We start from the raw sequence: 16,479 nt of genomic DNA on the forward strand, positions 1-16,479 counted from the left end.
TGTTGTGCTGATGCCATGTTGTGTGCTACCATGTTGTTGTCATGTGGTGTTGCTACCATGCTGTGTTGTTGTCTTAGGTTTCTCTTTATGTAGTGTTGTGGTGTCCCTCTTGTCGTGATGTGTGTTTTGTCCTATATTTAAATGTTTAATCCCAGCCCCCGTCCCCACAGGAGGCCTTTTGCCTTTTGGTATGCCATCATTGTAAATAAGAATTTGTTCTTAACAGACTTGCCTAGTTAAATAAAGGTTAAACAAAATGTAAATAAAATAATCAGAGTGATTATTCCACAAATAGACAGGTATTTTCCTTTCCACGGTAGCAAGATCTCAACTATTTTTGCCAACTTTCTTTTAAAATGCACTGCAGTGAGATAATTTCTTTCTTTTATGATATGAACACCGGGTTTGTCCACTTCACCGTCAGACCATTTTATTGGTAAACTACACAGTAATGTAAAAGTTGTATAATTTAGTGATTCAATACGTAATATAGTACACTTATTGTTATTTGGTTGTAATCCAGAAAGGTTAGAAAAAGTGTATATATATCATCTTTGAGGCTGTGAATCAAAAATTATTTGGTACACAGTACCAACCAAAAGTTTGGACACACATACTTATTCAAGGGTTTTTATTTATTTTACTATGTTCTACATTGTAGAATAATAGTGAAGACATCAAAACTATGAAATAACACAAATGGAATCATGTAGTAACCAAAAATTGTTAAACAAATCAAAATATATTTTAGATTTGAGATTCTTCAAAGTAGCCACCCTTTGCCTTGATGACAGCTTTGCACACTCTTGGCATTCTCTCAACCAGCTTCATGAGGTAGTCACCTGGAATGCATTTCAATTAACAGGTGTGTCTTGGTAAAAGTTGCAAAGAAAAAGTCATATCTCAGACTGGCCAATAAAAAGAAACGATTAAGATTGGCAAAAGAGCACAGACACTGGATAGAGGAACTCTGCCTAGAAGGCCAGCATCCCGGTGTCGCCTCTTACTGTTGAAGTTGACACTGGTGTTTTGCGGGTACTATTTAATGAATCTGCCAGTTGAGGACTTGTGAGGCATCTGTTTCTCAAACTAGACACTCTAATGTACTTGTTCTCTTGCTCAGATGTGCACTGGGGCCTCCCACTCCTCATTTTATTCTGGTTAGAGACAGTTTGCGCTGTTCTGTGAAGGGAGTAGTACACAACGTTGTACGATATCTTCAGTTTCTTGACAATTTCTCGCATGGAATAGCCTTTGTTTCTCAGAACAAGAATAGACTGACGAGTTTCAGAAGAAAGTTATTTGTTTCTGGCCATTTTGAGCCTGTAATCGAACCCACAAATGCTGATGCTCCAGATACTCAACTAGTCTAAAGAAGGCCAGTTTTAATGCTACTTTAATCAGAACAGTTTTCAGCTGTGCTAACATAATTGCAAAAGGGTTTTCTAATGATCAATTAGCCATATAAAATGATCAACTTGGATTAGCTAACACAACGTGCCATTGGAACACAGGAGTGATGGTTGCTGATAATGGGCCTCTGTATGCCTATGTAGATATTCCATAAAAAATCTGCCGTTTCCAGCTACAATAGTAATTTACAACATTAACAATGTCTACACTGTATTTCTGATCAATTTGATGTTATTTTAATGGACCAAAAATGTGCTTTTCTTTCAAAAACAAGGACATTTCTAAGTGACCCCAAACTTGTGAACGGTGGTGTAATATATATATTTTTTTATTCTAAAACCAAAGTTGCACCCCTGACGAGAGCTACACGTTTCCCTTTAAGTTTATTCACCTTGAAGAGTGGGTACAGAATTTTGTGCCCTCCTGGAATTTTCCTTCGGAAACTGATCATCCATTCCTATTTTCGTGCCAGTGAGTCTTTTGCCCAAGCTTTTAACCATTATTTTAAATTAATTTTTTTCTCCCTTTTTCTCCCCAATTTTGTTGTATCATTTTGGTAGTTACAGTCTTGTCTCATCGCTGCAACTCCCGTATGGACTCGGGAGAGGCGAAGGTTGAGAGCTGTGCATCCTCCGAAGCACAACCCAACCAAGACGCACTGCTTCTTGACACAATGCCCACTTAACCCGGAAGCCAGCCGCACCAACGTGTCGGACGGTCCGTACACCTGGTGACCATGTCAGCGTGCACTGCGCCCGGCCCACCACAGGAGTCACTAGTGCGCGATGGGACAGGATATCCCTGCTGGCCAAACCCTCCCCTAACCCGGACGACGCTGGGCCAATTGTGCACCGCCCCATGGGTCTCCCAGTCGCGGCCGGCTGCGACAGAGCCTGGACTCGAACCCAGAATCTCTAGTGGCACAGCTAGCACTGCGATGCAGTGCCCGAGACCACTGCACCACTCGGGTGGTCCCCGAATATTTTATCTTAAAGAATGCAAATTTGACATCTTTGAATCTTAATTCGAAGCAGATATTTAAGTTTTTGGAAAACGTGGTCACATAAACTGAGAGAGATTTTACCATAATTCTCTTACCAAACATAGCATCTGCACAGTTCTTCCAGTAAATGTGTTTTGTGAAATGTTCTGTGTAAATTGTTAAAAGTAGTTCTTATGCATAGATTTGAATGGTTTGCTAAACTTTGTAATCAATAGTTTTTGTTTAGGATACATGCTAAAGTGAAAAGTCTCAGCGTAATTCCTTTATCATAAAATTGCCCCTCTTCATCATGTGGCCCTGTCTTCCTGGCTTCTCTATTTTTATATAATATAATAGGACATTTTAACAGTGGTCCTTCCCCAGTTCCAATAATATGATATAAAACTGAAACTATTAGCACATGGACTCTGCATGCATTTCACAATGAGAGGGCTCCAGAACAGCTAATATGACTAGCTACAGATCATCCTGCTATAATAGATTCTACTGTACTTCTTACATCAAATTGGCCTACCTGAACATACCGTCTACATGAAATTGCTTCTTTTTCCCCATCATTTGTAGCAAGCTTCCAAACATTTACAGTAGCCACTAGAAAATGTATCACCTCTACCTTGTCATCTCCATGGTGTCCTTGGTAAGATAGACGATCCAGTAGACTAGGTTGAAGGCCCCGAACGACAGAGGGAAGAGGATGCGTGAGTACTTGTCTATGATGCTGGTGCCTGTCAGTAAGTTGTTGGACGGCACGGCTGAGCCTTGCTGGAGGAAGGCCTGGGCATTCACTGGAGGGTTAGGGAACACCTCAACTGGCCTCTCAAAGTGAGGCGTAGAGTTCATCCTCTTCTTCAGCATACTGCTGGCGTCCTGTATGGCGCACAAACACAAAGGTGGGTGGAAGGGGTGAGTGAAAGAACAGGTCTGCACAGTAAATCTATGACCAGCACATCAGTAAGTCATCGGCAATTAAGATTAAAATAGGAAATCAATTGGGTTTTATTTTGGCATAACGCAGTTTTAATTGAATCCATTTCCTATAACAACACGGAGGCGTATGCCATATGCACAAAGTCATAAACGATATTGTCATTGATTCATTCATCAATACAACATTTGGTATTTAATAGTATTTGGCTACTGTGGTGCTGCAGAATGAATGGAGCAGGGACTGAGGCACAGTTGGGCGGTGGGGAGTGGGGAGCAGGAACTGAGGCAGGGTTGTGAGGGGTGGTGTGGGGTAGAGCGGGGACGCTGGCACGGGTTTAACTGGCTTCCATCACAGAGCAGGTTGGAGCTGCAAATGTCAGCTGCTGGATGCTGTGCGAGTCCGACGGAGGTGAGAAATCAGGCAGGGAGCATGCAGTTCGCACTGCTTTAATATTGCAGCTATTTCTGAAATGACAACAGGCTTGAATTCTCTGCTGGCTCTCAGGCTCAAATCCCACAATGATCAGAGCAAATTCTTATACAGTAGATATACTATATAACATTGTTTTGCATACTGAAATAATATCGCTTGAGCTTTTTTGACATTTTATTTTACCTTTATTTAACTAGGCAAGTCAGTTAAGAACAAATTCTTATTTTCAATGACGGCCTAGGAACAATGGGTTAACTGCCTTGTTCAGGGGCAGAACGACAGATTTGTACCTTGTCAGCTCGGGGATTTGAACTTGCAACCTTTCGGTTACTAGCTTGACGGAATACCTCATGAAATGTAAATACTGCGTGACATTGTCTTGTTTTCATGAGATGAAAAATGCAGGATTAATAGTGCAACATAATACACAGCTTATATCAATTTGGCTTGTTTGGAAGTCATCCCAAGTGTCCTCTCTTTAATCTAAATCAGTGTATAATATAAACATTCCTTAGTGTTCAGCTAAGGAAGAGCTGGTAGACTCAGTCAACAACATCTTATCCAGTCAAAAACCAGTCAACCAGTCATAAACAGTCAACATCTTATCCAGGTCATTTAGATTTGGCTGCCTTTTAGAATAATTTAAAGAGATAGCAATTTAAAATAGTGACAGATGGTCCGATAGAGCTCCTCTCCGTTTGACTATTTAGTCATTTTGTTATGTGAAAACCTACATGTAGGCCTTCATGTATTTGGTGCAGTCACCTAATAATAGTATCTCTCCCACAGAAGCACAAAGCATTGGGCTTGCCTTTCCCCTCCAGCATGAAGGTTTCTTGTGAGCCTGTAATGATCTGCATGGATATTTCCTTCATCTATCCCTCTTACATAATCTGCAACAACCGCGTTCATGAAGCCACTGGCTGTCTCTTCTCGTCAAATGCTCTTGTTATCAGAGACTAGGAGCAGGGGTTGAGAGGGACATAGAGATGGGAGGAAAGGGAAAGGGAGGGAGGAGTGTAAAACGAGGTGGGAAGGAGGGAGGAGGGGGGTGGATTACCGAAGAGGACTCCCCGTCACTCCTCCCGGCCTCTGCAGCCTCCTGGGCTGCCTTGATGGCGGCCACCTTGCGGAGCTCCCGGTTGGCCTGCAGCGTGGAGAAGTAGTTGACTGCTGCAAACTCGATGAGGGCTGAGAAAACGAAGGCGAAACATACGGCAATAAACCAGTCCATGGCCGTGGCGTAGGAAACTTTGGGCAAAGAGTGGCGGGCGCTGATGCTGAGTGTGGTCATGGTTAGCACAGTGGTAATGCCTGGGATACACGGGGCAAATAGAGAGATTTTAGACAGAGATACTGGATCGAGGATACATTTTGTTGTCTATCTCCCAGAGCCCCAGGGTTGACTGGCTGGGCTTCCAGGGTACCAGGCCCATCATCTTGTTGAGTGGGGATTGTCAGGGCATGGAATGGAGTGAAGAGGGTTGGGGGGGTCTGACAAGCAACCATCCAGTGGTTTGCGTTAAAGCAGTTTAATGTGAACACACATGAGCTTACATGCAATGAAATAGCTTAAGGGGAAATGGTTGAGTCTATTCAAGCATGTCATTTGGCCTGAAAATGGTTCTTTCTATGAACCCAATAGATCAAATCTTATCATATATTTTCAGAGAATGAAATTATTTCCGCCGTAATTCTCACGACACTGATCTAACATCTCTGAACATTTTGAGCAAAAATAGGTCTTGAGTTCATCAGATTAGGCTGTCTCGTTAATAATAACTGAAGATACTGCAACTTCATCAATAGCAACCTACAAAATGAAGATTAGTATTGCATTACAGTGCATAAAATCCTCAGAGCCATTCATAATTTAGATGGTAATTGATGCCCTACTTCGCCAGAGGGTGAATTTGTGGGCATGATGTTTAATCTCTAGCCTCATTTTCACACAAGTTCACACTACTCAACCACTAACCTTGCTCCTACATTCAGAAGTGCATTTGTGTCCAAATTCAATGCTAAACAGTACACTTTGTCTTTACTGTCCTTTGGATGGAGGGTCACAATAGTTTTTTACACCAAGTTGATTATAATGTCTATCTGTCAGATACCAATGTGCTCTGGTATTGTTGATAAGTAATGATACCTGTAGCACTATAAAATATTCAGGCTGGAGACTTGAGTAAACAAGTGGCCAGCGAAATATAAAAAGCCCAATCTTTCTTACTTTAAGAAAATCAATAGTTCACCCATAATGTCAAACGTATTCACTTTACCAATAGCGAGTCATACGGGGGTAACAAATTCACCAACGTTAGGGTTTTCAAAGTAACACTGTGTACTCTCAGCATGATCTATTGATTCTGAGAGGCAGCAACCAAAAACATGGCTTAGTTTACTCACCCACAGCTTAGCCTAACATCATTGCGTGCAAACACAGGAGTGGTAGGGCCTGTGGTAATACAGTATGTTCCTACGGTAACAGCATGCCTAAATCAACTTTAAGTCAGGTCATTTAGGCATGCTCTTTGGAAACATGGTATCACAGGACTCGATTAGTGCACGCAACTATGCTAACACTAAGCTTAAGCTGAGGAAACTAAGCCATGTCTTTGGTTGCTGACTCTCAGGATCAATAGATGACTTTCTATTTATCTATATAAACTTTTCATTTGGGGCAACTTTTAGTATTCCTGTTATGTCTTGGACATAAATCCATTTGAAATCACAGCAGGGTATTTCTTACGTCGTTCTAAAAGCAGAGGAGAGTCGGGGTAGGTGAAGTTTGTCATACCAGCCACAGTGTTTACTGTTCATGGGATGGCCTGTTTTTAGTGATGATGATGATAGTTCCAGAGCAGCACAACTTCCTTGGGTTAGAGTTAGACACATGGTGATCAATCGGATGCGGGTTGGAATGAGATGCCAGGGAAGTGTAGTTTCATCTCAGGGAGACAATGGATGACTGAGCTGCAAGCAGGCCTGGAGGAGCAGGAGAGTAATGATGATGAGAAGGATGGGACACAGATGAATTGATGAAGGCTTACATGGAACAAGTTTACAGGGAAAAAGAGCAATAGCAGTCCCAATCCTGGATAATGAAGAGAGCGTAGAAAGGCTGTCCTGTCCACAGATTATATGAAGCAATTTACTGTGTTATACAGTACGCATAAATGTCTTCTGAAATACTTTCTACTGGTATTGGATAAGGTTCATTGGACTGCCAAGTGACTTCACCGACAGGACTATCTAGACTTGCAGGAATTCACACTCTTGTCTCCTCATAACATTGGGAAGAGACTGAACATATTCATAGACTACCAAAGTTTGAATCAACTACTTAACCTGTATATCAAGATAAATTGATTGCGAATTTCAATCTGTACAACCTTTGTCAGAATGGAGTTGCTTATTTGAAGTGGTTCACTGCAAGTTACGTTTCAAGGGAGTACAAATAAATTGCCATTGATTGAGAGTGTTAAATAATATTATGGTCAGGCACCTCATCTGAGGCAGGGCTACTATGGAAATTGGTTGGCTGCATTTATTTCTATTCACAAATTGGATCTTGGTGACAATAACAACAACAACAGCAACAACAGGCAAAGCAGTTGTGCCTCAATCCGTTGCATTTAACGCGGCAACAGATATCTGAGCAATGAATAACACCGCGGAGATTCACAAAATGCAAACAGATCCATGGATACAATATGTGTTCAGGGTAATAAATCTCATCACATTTATTCAAAGGGAGTTTTGAATCGCTGGCCTCACACTATCGAGGGCCTTACAAGTCATTATTCATTCACATAAGGGACATGCTCTATACCGGTCCATTAACAGGGTACAGCTATAATTTAGCAGAGATTAAGCTAAAACTGTCAACAACAACAAAAAAAGGTCCATTGGCCACTGCCCTGCTATGCTCTTAACAATTACATATTTACACAGTTCATTTGCACAGGGGGGACAGGTAGAGAGCATTTAAGTGGATGTAATCATGTTTCACTGCATTTAAGCACTGCGTTAGCGCTGAAAGCCAGTATAGAACTCTTGATTAAGTTAGCTCCAGTACCAACTCTCTATAAAAACCCCACCAATGGCCAACACTGCCTGTCAAACTCATGCACTTGGTAATGATCACACTGAGGAAGAGGGATATGGGAGAAATCGTGTCAGTAAAAAAAGCAGAGGAGGACAGAGAAAGAGAGAGAGAGGGAAGAAGAGGAGGAGGAAGAAAATGAAGGATAAAGACAGGAGAAAGAAATGAGGAGCTTGAGGCATCCGTGCGCTTTTAAAGGCTAAAAGCAAGGTACAAATTAGGCCCACTCAATTAAGTCTGTGAGACTTCAGCTCTGGGGACTTTCAGCTCTTAGAGAGTCACAACAACAATGGCTAATGTGCTTTAGCCCTGATGGAGTGCTTCTGCGTAGCTCTCTATCTCTCTCTTTCTCCTTCTGCACCTGTCAGTACATTACCACAACCTATTTAGCTACTGCACGCTAAAAAAATTCTGGGTTAAAAACAACCCAATTTTGGTTATTTGGTAACCCAGCGCTGGGTAAATATTGGACAGAACACACGTTGGGTTATTGTGACCCAGCCATTCGGGTTGCGTGGATAACCTAACATGTTGGGTTGTTTGGATTACCCAAACAAAGGGGTTAATTTAAGCATCATTTGGGTTTTTATTCACTTTCATGCTGGGTTGACCCAGCAGCTGAGTCTTTTTTAATGTAATCCATAGGCTCCTAAAGAACACTTGTGTAAGCCTCATTAAAGCTACAAAAGTGTCAGTGTTCAACCTTAACATTTGATGACAATAAAACAGAACAGATGAACCGGAATGACATTTACACTCACGGGCAGCCCAAAATAACTTCCTGAAAGTCACACCCCTGCTAAGCCACGCCTCCAGTCTTCTGATCTGACCCACTGGGTCATATCTCAATTCCACGCATCAATAACCCAGCATCAACAACCCAACTTTGCTCTTTTTATAGAAAACAACCCAACTAAGTGACGCAATACCTGCAACCCAGCAGTTGGGTCATCCAAACAACCCAGCATTTTCTTTTGTGTGGCTTCTTGCTGTGCCACATATTATGGTTGTCATGTTGTTGTGTCACCAAAGCATTCAAATACATTGGATTTACAGAAGCAATTTACAGTCTCTTAATCGTAGCATTTCGGAACGCAAAAACAAACAGTGTAAACCGTGAAGATAAAGCCTGTCATTCTTGGGTTTGGGGAAAATCCAATATGTTTTATGCAACAGCCTCCTAAAGGACACACCATGTTCACACTAAAAACACTCCAATATCTTCACAGCGCTCCCCCGCAACTGTGTGAAATGAAAGCAGTGGGATGTGGGAGGTTAATGACTTTCCGAATATGTGCGTTTCACGTGGGGCCCAACTTGAACGCGTACTAATGATTGGTATCTTTCACTTCTGTGTGGGCTTTTCAAAATGCTGACGAGCTTCCAAAAAGAGCCATAATCTACAAAGGCCAGTAGCCGCTACTCCTGCTCATGAAAATGTAACTGAGGAAATTAAAATAGAAAATCCAAAGTATGGCAAATTAAACTTAGGAGCTCGATGCTCCTGAGGCTAGAGGCTGAAACAAGTGTAGCATGATGTAATGTGAACAAGCGGAATCTGCAAGTCCTCGGAACGAGTCCAAGTAAACAGCATCACCCCCCCAACCCTCTCGGTATGACCAATTTCAAAGTAGGAGTTATTTACTATTAATTCAGCTCCACCACTTTGGAGGAAATAAATATAATGAGGTAGAAGGTCTGAGAGCTACCATGTGACTGTGCTACCTTTTATCTCTAGCACCACTCCACTAAGTGAAGCACTCCATAGAATGCAAACCATTACCAAGTTCTGCCAAGAAAGAACATTACAATACTATATCCTCACCTAATCTACATAAAAGGATACAGAATGGATCATGTAATGAGTGGAGAATTGGTATAATCCACCTTTGTTCTTTTGCTATGTTAAAGTGGCTCTATTATATCACTCCAAAGGAACTCCAACTTATAATGGGACCTTCAGGGGTAACCTTGCAACATGTAAGCATGGTATACAACCCAATGGAGACATGGAGGGAGTAATGGTGGAGATCAGGAGGAGGCCTACCAAATACAGTTCGAGCAGGAACAGATTCCTTATTGATCCAAAAGGAGACCTGAGCCAGGATCACCGTCATGATACAGGGAATGTATGTCTGAATCAAGAAGAAGCCCATCTTCCTTTGCAGGTGGAAGTGAACAGTCATGATTACATATTCACCTGTCAGAAAACAAATGGAATTTCTGTCTGTGGCGCAGAGTTTCTAACAGGCAACATTGTTAAATCAGAAATTCACATGGCACAATACTGATTTGTGTTACAGATAACAGATCAGACAGTGAGCATCACGGGGGAGACATCATGCATACAGTACATGCGTACTGTAGCACATGTCAAATACCCCACATTGAATGTGTACCAAACAAGCAAAGATTCAGATGAAAATTCCATTTAGAATTTACTCATGTCTTTAGATTGAAATCCTGCAAAGCCATATGCATACAGGATGCATACAGTTAGTTAGAATAGGTATCTTTTTAGGCCTATTTCTGTAAGCATTACTTTAGCATAGAGTGAATGAATACATTCTTACCTGTGTTGGATTTTAACCTCTCACTGGACACTGTCTGCCCTATTAGATCGTACTGTAGCAAGCTGGAGGACTCCTCTGGTACTTCCACGGAAAACAGTGGTCCTTTTTTCCATGTGTACACAATTTCACTCATGGGGTAAGCATCTGGACAGCAGAAATAAAGATTCTGTAGTCAGTATGTAATCAACCAGCTCTTCTGGTGGAACCATCTGTCTGACTAAGGCTTATCAAGACAACTTACAACTACCAAACTTGAGAGGACAGGCATGGCCGTCCATGGGGAAGTTCATCAGTCGCATGGGACACTCCGCGTTTATAGTCAATCTGCAATGGAATGGCAGAGTATTGGACACACTGTATGTACAGTAGTAATGCTCACCTATGATCATATATAACTAAATCACACCAGCATACAGTGGGTAGTACCATATTTTGAAAACAAAGCAATACACATAGAAATGCGCCTGGTTAAGTATGCGTATTTCACAAATAGCTCAACCATACCCATGATTTTTTTTTTATATACTTTTTTGATACAACTTTTTTTTAAATATCCTGGCCAGTAGAACACAGAGTAAGTACTACGTAGGTCTATCCTGGACCTGGATGGCTGTGTGACTCATTAGTACCTCATGGTGTAGAGGATAGTTCCGTTCTGCATGATGCGGAACAGCTTGTTGGGAGTGGTCATGTTGTGAGAGATGGACCTCTTGCCATTCCGGAAGAACGTGTCTGGCGTCCAGATCTTGCTGACCATGAGGTTGTTGAGCCGCAGAATCTCGATGGGGCCCTCGAATTTCAACCTCTCGTCAATCCACGTTTGACGGAAAAATACATCCATGGTGTACTCCTACAACATGGTGGTTTAGAAATCAAATCAGCAATCAATTTGTACGCAAATGATGGCATGTACTGTACAGTACGTACAGCATATCAGTGACCTCATTTAATTTTTTTATCAAATTGTCAGTAATAAGTCAATTTATTTCATTTATGCAAATGAGGAGTATATTTTTCACGTTTGCATTTTTTTCTCCAGAAATTATTGCTTATGGATACCTTCATGTGTTTAAATATTACTGTTTTCAGATTTTTAATTAATAGATTTTAGATGTGCATTAAAATGTGCATTTTTTGAAAACGATATATATCCATTGTTTAGCTGGAATGGAATGTTCATATACTGCATATTTGACTGTGATATGTATTCACCTAGCTATCTAAAGATGAATGGACTAGTCACTTTTATAAGAGCATCTGCTAAATGACTAAAATGCCAAATGTAATTGTTTTACATACAGATCTCATATTACAGCATTGATTCATTTTATATATATAAATCTATGATTTGTACAGTTCTTTATTAAAAATGTAGTTGTTTGTTACATTTGACTGTGTAAAACCTAGCAGTACTACTTATTTATCTGAGAGTGAGGCAGATATATATATATATATATATATATATTTGCAAAATTATTTGTCTCTGAAATGAAACCATCAAGTGATAGATTTTAAACAAATAGATGTCTGTCATTGAACAACCCCATGCCATGATTAGATAGTGGAAAAACAAAACCAATGTCTTTCATAAGTTCTTTAAACAATAAAAGTTAATTTACCAACATTTCAGAAAATGGATATATAGTGTTTTGGGAAAAAACGTCATATTTTAAAGTATCCCCTCTGTGTTGTTTGTGATCTGTTTAATTACTGTGCATATCCATATTTCTCAACTCCTCTTCATGAAAGGAAATGACTGAAGATCCAAACGGTAACCATGGATATGGCTTTTTCAATCCGGGAATGCTTTTAGATAAAATGGATGGCTTTACTGCTCTGAAGGGTCTTATCTATACTGCTTGTTGGATGGCTACTAATGTATCACATGGTATAGTGGGTAAAGGAAATAAAACGATCAGCAGGCTCGGGACCCTCACTGACAGAGATTGTCAACCAGATTAAAATCCCTAAGCTGCACTAATGACATTCTGCCCAAATGCCAGAATAATATGGCTGGTAGGAACATGACTTGAGACTGTGGAGGAACATTCTAGGACTGAGAGCAACAAGCAATTATCTGTCTGCAATAACACAAGTGTGTATTAAAATATCCATAAATGCCAATACTCTGGAGTTTTGTGTTATAGAAGTGGACTGGATAAAGTAGTAATGCGGCCACATACCATCTCAACATCTGACACTGGACCAAAGCTGGTTACAAAGATGTCTGTTTTGACCTCAGTAACGGGACCTACAAAGATAAGTGTTGGTTTGGCATGAGACATAGCTAAATAAACATAACTCTTCAATCTAAAAACAAACGGAAGCATGTACATCTAAAAACAAATGGAAGCATGTAAGATATCGACAAGATAAAAACGATGTTATTGTTAATGATATCCCATTGCCAGTTTACAGTTACTAGACCTGTAGAAGTGTGGGATATTCCTCTCACAAGTCAGCACAATAACATTCCTTAGTAGGATTGGCCTTTGTGAGAAAGAGACCCTAAGTGGGTAAATAAATTGCCTGGACACTCGAGGGCACAGATTTGAGTTATAGTAAGTGCACCAAAAGCAGCTTCCAACGATCGGACAGTTACCAAGAATTAGGGTATATCCGAACATAAGTGCCTCAGCACAGTGAAAAGTACAACTTTATCTACAGAGTGAGAAGACTGGAATTTAACACCTTTAAAAACAACCTGTTAGAATTCTAAAATATGCATTACTGTACCTCCAAATCCAGGTCGCAGTCTGTTGTCATATCCATCTAGTAATCTATCCAATATACGCGTAATGTTATCCAAATAGATATTCCCATCAATCTCTGTCGATTTCGGATTATTTCCCCAAACATTGCTCACACTGTAAACAAAGTACATCTTCATTATCTGTCGCCTTATTCTCCTCGGTACAACTTGTTACTGCATCAAAGTTGCATAATTTACATCGATCAACATCCTAACATGCGTAAAGTCGGAGAAGAATAGTTAACTTGTACTCACCAGGACAGAAAAAAGAAAGTGAAAACGAAAGCCATGCCTCATAAACACTTCACAGCCTAAAAGCCCTGGTCAACTGTTATAATTTGCATATTCCATCATTTAAAACCATTATAAAACACCGATCACACGGCTTGGTGTAAAAAGCGAGGGCATTTGCGCCAGTCCTGCTCTTCTTCTCCAGTGCGGTTGCGCCTCATCTGACTCGCTCAGTTGAAAAACTAAAGAGTTTTAAGAGACTGAAGAGCAGGGACGGAGGGCATTGAAAATAATCGAATAAGGCATTATGGGACATTAGAAGGAAGAAATCAACTGATAGTTTTGGCGGGGAATTAGCAAGGACCGGTTTGGAGATTTGGAAAAGGCTCAAATGTCCTGCTGCCAGAGATTACACCAGAGATGGTTTAAATGTTTGTGGTGGAGAGCATTCTACAGATGTTAATTCATAACAAAGTTGAGGAGATAAAGCATCAATACTCATTGCCTGTTGACCTTGGACATGTCAAACATCTTTTTTCCATTAGCTGTGACAGTCTGTTTATGCTTGTTCAAATCTTCTGCATGGGTTAACAAATACAAATAAAGCAGAAAAACCTAGGATGGTGTATGTGATTGTGGTGGTGGTGGTGGTGGCAAGGCAGGAGTAGGAGTAGGAGGTTTGCAGGCTCACTCAACTCTCACTGACCTGGAGTGACATTGTCCAAATTTCAAATTTGACTATTACAAAAAAAGTATTACTTGTGTTATACCACTTCGATAGAATCATAGTTGTATGGACAAGTACAGTAACAACTGATCTATTTCAAATAGGATATAGGGGAATATTTAATACAGCGCAAAGACAAATATGAGAGCAAAGTGCTTTGTGCAGTCAAATATTATATGCTATTTAGTTCAAATAAGTTCTCTGCCACAATCTCTACTTTGATTTTCGGTTAATATTTGATTCATATTTTGTGCTTATCTTCTACTGTGTTAGTCTGTACAAAACATGGTAGACAACTTTTAACTGTAACTTTTACATATCCTTTAAAGTAAGGGTATAACATTTTCACCATATTTATAATTCATCTGACGGAGATACATGTTTTCTAAAAAAAAAGCATGAAAAGTGTTCTAAATGATTTATGCAATGAAATCCCACAATCATAGTATTATTGTACTCAATATGTAAGTTATATAATGTTATAAATGCACTTTGAATGGTGTACACCCACCTCATCTCCTTCAAGATGTGGTGCAGTGGGTAATGCTGTGTCTACGTATTAGCAAATGTGTTAAATGTAGGCGGTCAAGGGAATAGTCATGATAATATACACTGAGTGTACAAAACATTAGGAACATCTTCCTAATATTGAGTTGCACCCCCCCTTTGCCCTCAGAACAGCCTCAATTCGTCGGGGCATGGACTACAAGGTGTCAATAGCATTACACAGGGATGCTGGCCCATGTTGACTCCAATGATTCCCACAGTTGTTCCAGTTGGCTGGTGGACCATTCTTGATACTTGACATGAGAAACTGTAAAGCGTGAAAAACCCAGCGGTGTTGCAATTCTTGACACACTCAAACTGGTGCGCCTGGCACCTACCACCATACCCCGTTCAAAGGCACTTAATTTGTCTTGGCCATTCACAATCTGAAATGCAGTCATGCACAATCCATGTCTCTATTGTCTCAAGGCTAAACAATCCTTCTTTAACTTGTCTCCTCCCCTTCATCTACACTGATTGAAGTGGATTTAACAGGTGACATCAATAATGGATCATACATAGCTTCACCTGGATTCAGTCTATGTCATGGAAAGAGCAGGTGTTCCTAATGTTTTGTACACCACAGGCTAGCACAGTGTTGTGGCCTGCAGGAGACCTGAGTTTGACCCTAGGAAGGTCACATGGTCAGCAAAAACTCCTGGCCCTGGTGATAGCAGCAGAAGCACTGATAGCGATGGTAGTGATAATGATGGCGGTTCTGTGTAGCTCAGTTGTTAGAGCATGACGCTTCCAATGCCACGGTTGTGGGTTCGTATCCCATAGGGGGCTGGCAGTATGAAAATTGATGCACTACTGTAAATTGCTCTGGATGACAACGTCTGCAAAAATGATGGTAGCAAGGGCAGTGGTTGAATTAACATTATAGTAAACATTACTGTGTAATATGATTCATTTAGCATTAATGGAAGCCATGCTCTGAGCCAAGATGCCCTTTAGGAAGGGAGCTTATTTCAGATTTCACTGGTGTGAGTCTGCTTGGCATGCTATGTAATGCCACCATTGAAATGACACAGGGCCATTACCCTAATCCACCTCCATGGCAGTGAGGTTTAAGCACCGTGCAATGGGCACAGCATTATTCATAACATGAGCCGTGCCATCCATTATGGGACTAGGGGTCCGTTCAGTAGGCAATACAGCAGGGGCTTCAACCACAGATCATTAAGAAGAGGTAGAACCATGACCATCATATCTCTGTTGAAGCGGCCGAGGCGTGCTCCCTGGCTGACACACACACACACACACACAAATCCATGATGGTGTCCCAGAGTGCACTGACACAGAGATAGATATGGTGATTTTTAAGCTTTGCTGTTCTTTGGAGCATCATCTATGTCATAAAGTGCCAAATGGTCAGAGATAGTGCCGCTGAAAGGCATTTTGGCCCACAAGTGGAGCCTAATTGCTAATTGTCCAGATACAACATATCCTACTCTGGAAAGCATTCATTCTGGTTCATTACATTCAATATGCAGTGTTTGAATTAAAGGTATCTCTGGATCGTTGAACAGATCACTTGAATCTTAAGAGTTGAACTGCGTACATGTTAATAATGATAGTAATGGATTATATTAACATTGTGCATTATACAGCTCTCAAAGCACTTCATATTGCACAGGGGTAACTTGAGGGCTAACTACACTCATCACCAATGTTTATTTCTGCACTGTAGACATTTTGAGCCAGGATATCACACACATCAACGGTAGAAAGGTGAGGGTTTTCCATTCCATTTTTTGTAAGATACA

At 40.7% G+C, this 16,479-nt stretch overlaps 1 protein-coding gene across 1 annotated transcript in view; it reads right to left on the bottom strand.

Annotated features, from left to right (window-relative positions):
- LOC106567506 (gamma-aminobutyric acid receptor subunit alpha-6) overlaps positions 1 to 13,761 on the bottom strand; it is a 43,798-nt gene extending 30,037 nt beyond the window's left edge. The window contains exons 1-9 of the mRNA XM_014136817.2: positions 13,462 to 13,761; positions 13,191 to 13,321; positions 12,638 to 12,705; positions 11,084 to 11,304; positions 10,696 to 10,778; positions 10,455 to 10,598; positions 9,929 to 10,081; positions 4,837 to 5,090; positions 3,030 to 3,283 (exon numbers count right to left, since the gene is read on the bottom strand). Coding sequence (XP_013992292.1) covers positions 3,030 to 3,283; positions 4,837 to 5,090; positions 9,929 to 10,081; positions 10,455 to 10,598; positions 10,696 to 10,778; positions 11,084 to 11,304; positions 12,638 to 12,705; positions 13,191 to 13,321; positions 13,462 to 13,496 — 1,343 coding nt within the window. The 5' untranslated portion in view covers positions 13,497 to 13,761. The remainder of the gene's footprint in view (positions 1 to 3,029; positions 3,284 to 4,836; positions 5,091 to 9,928; positions 10,082 to 10,454; positions 10,599 to 10,695; positions 10,779 to 11,083; positions 11,305 to 12,637; positions 12,706 to 13,190; positions 13,322 to 13,461) is intronic.
- Between the last annotated feature and the right edge of the window lie 2,718 nt (positions 13,762 to 16,479).

The sequence above is a fragment of the Salmo salar genome, chromosome ssa13 (assembly GCF_905237065.1).
Source record: "Salmo salar chromosome ssa13, Ssal_v3.1, whole genome shotgun sequence".
Classification (NCBI taxonomy): Eukaryota; Metazoa; Chordata; class Actinopteri; order Salmoniformes; family Salmonidae; genus Salmo; species Salmo salar.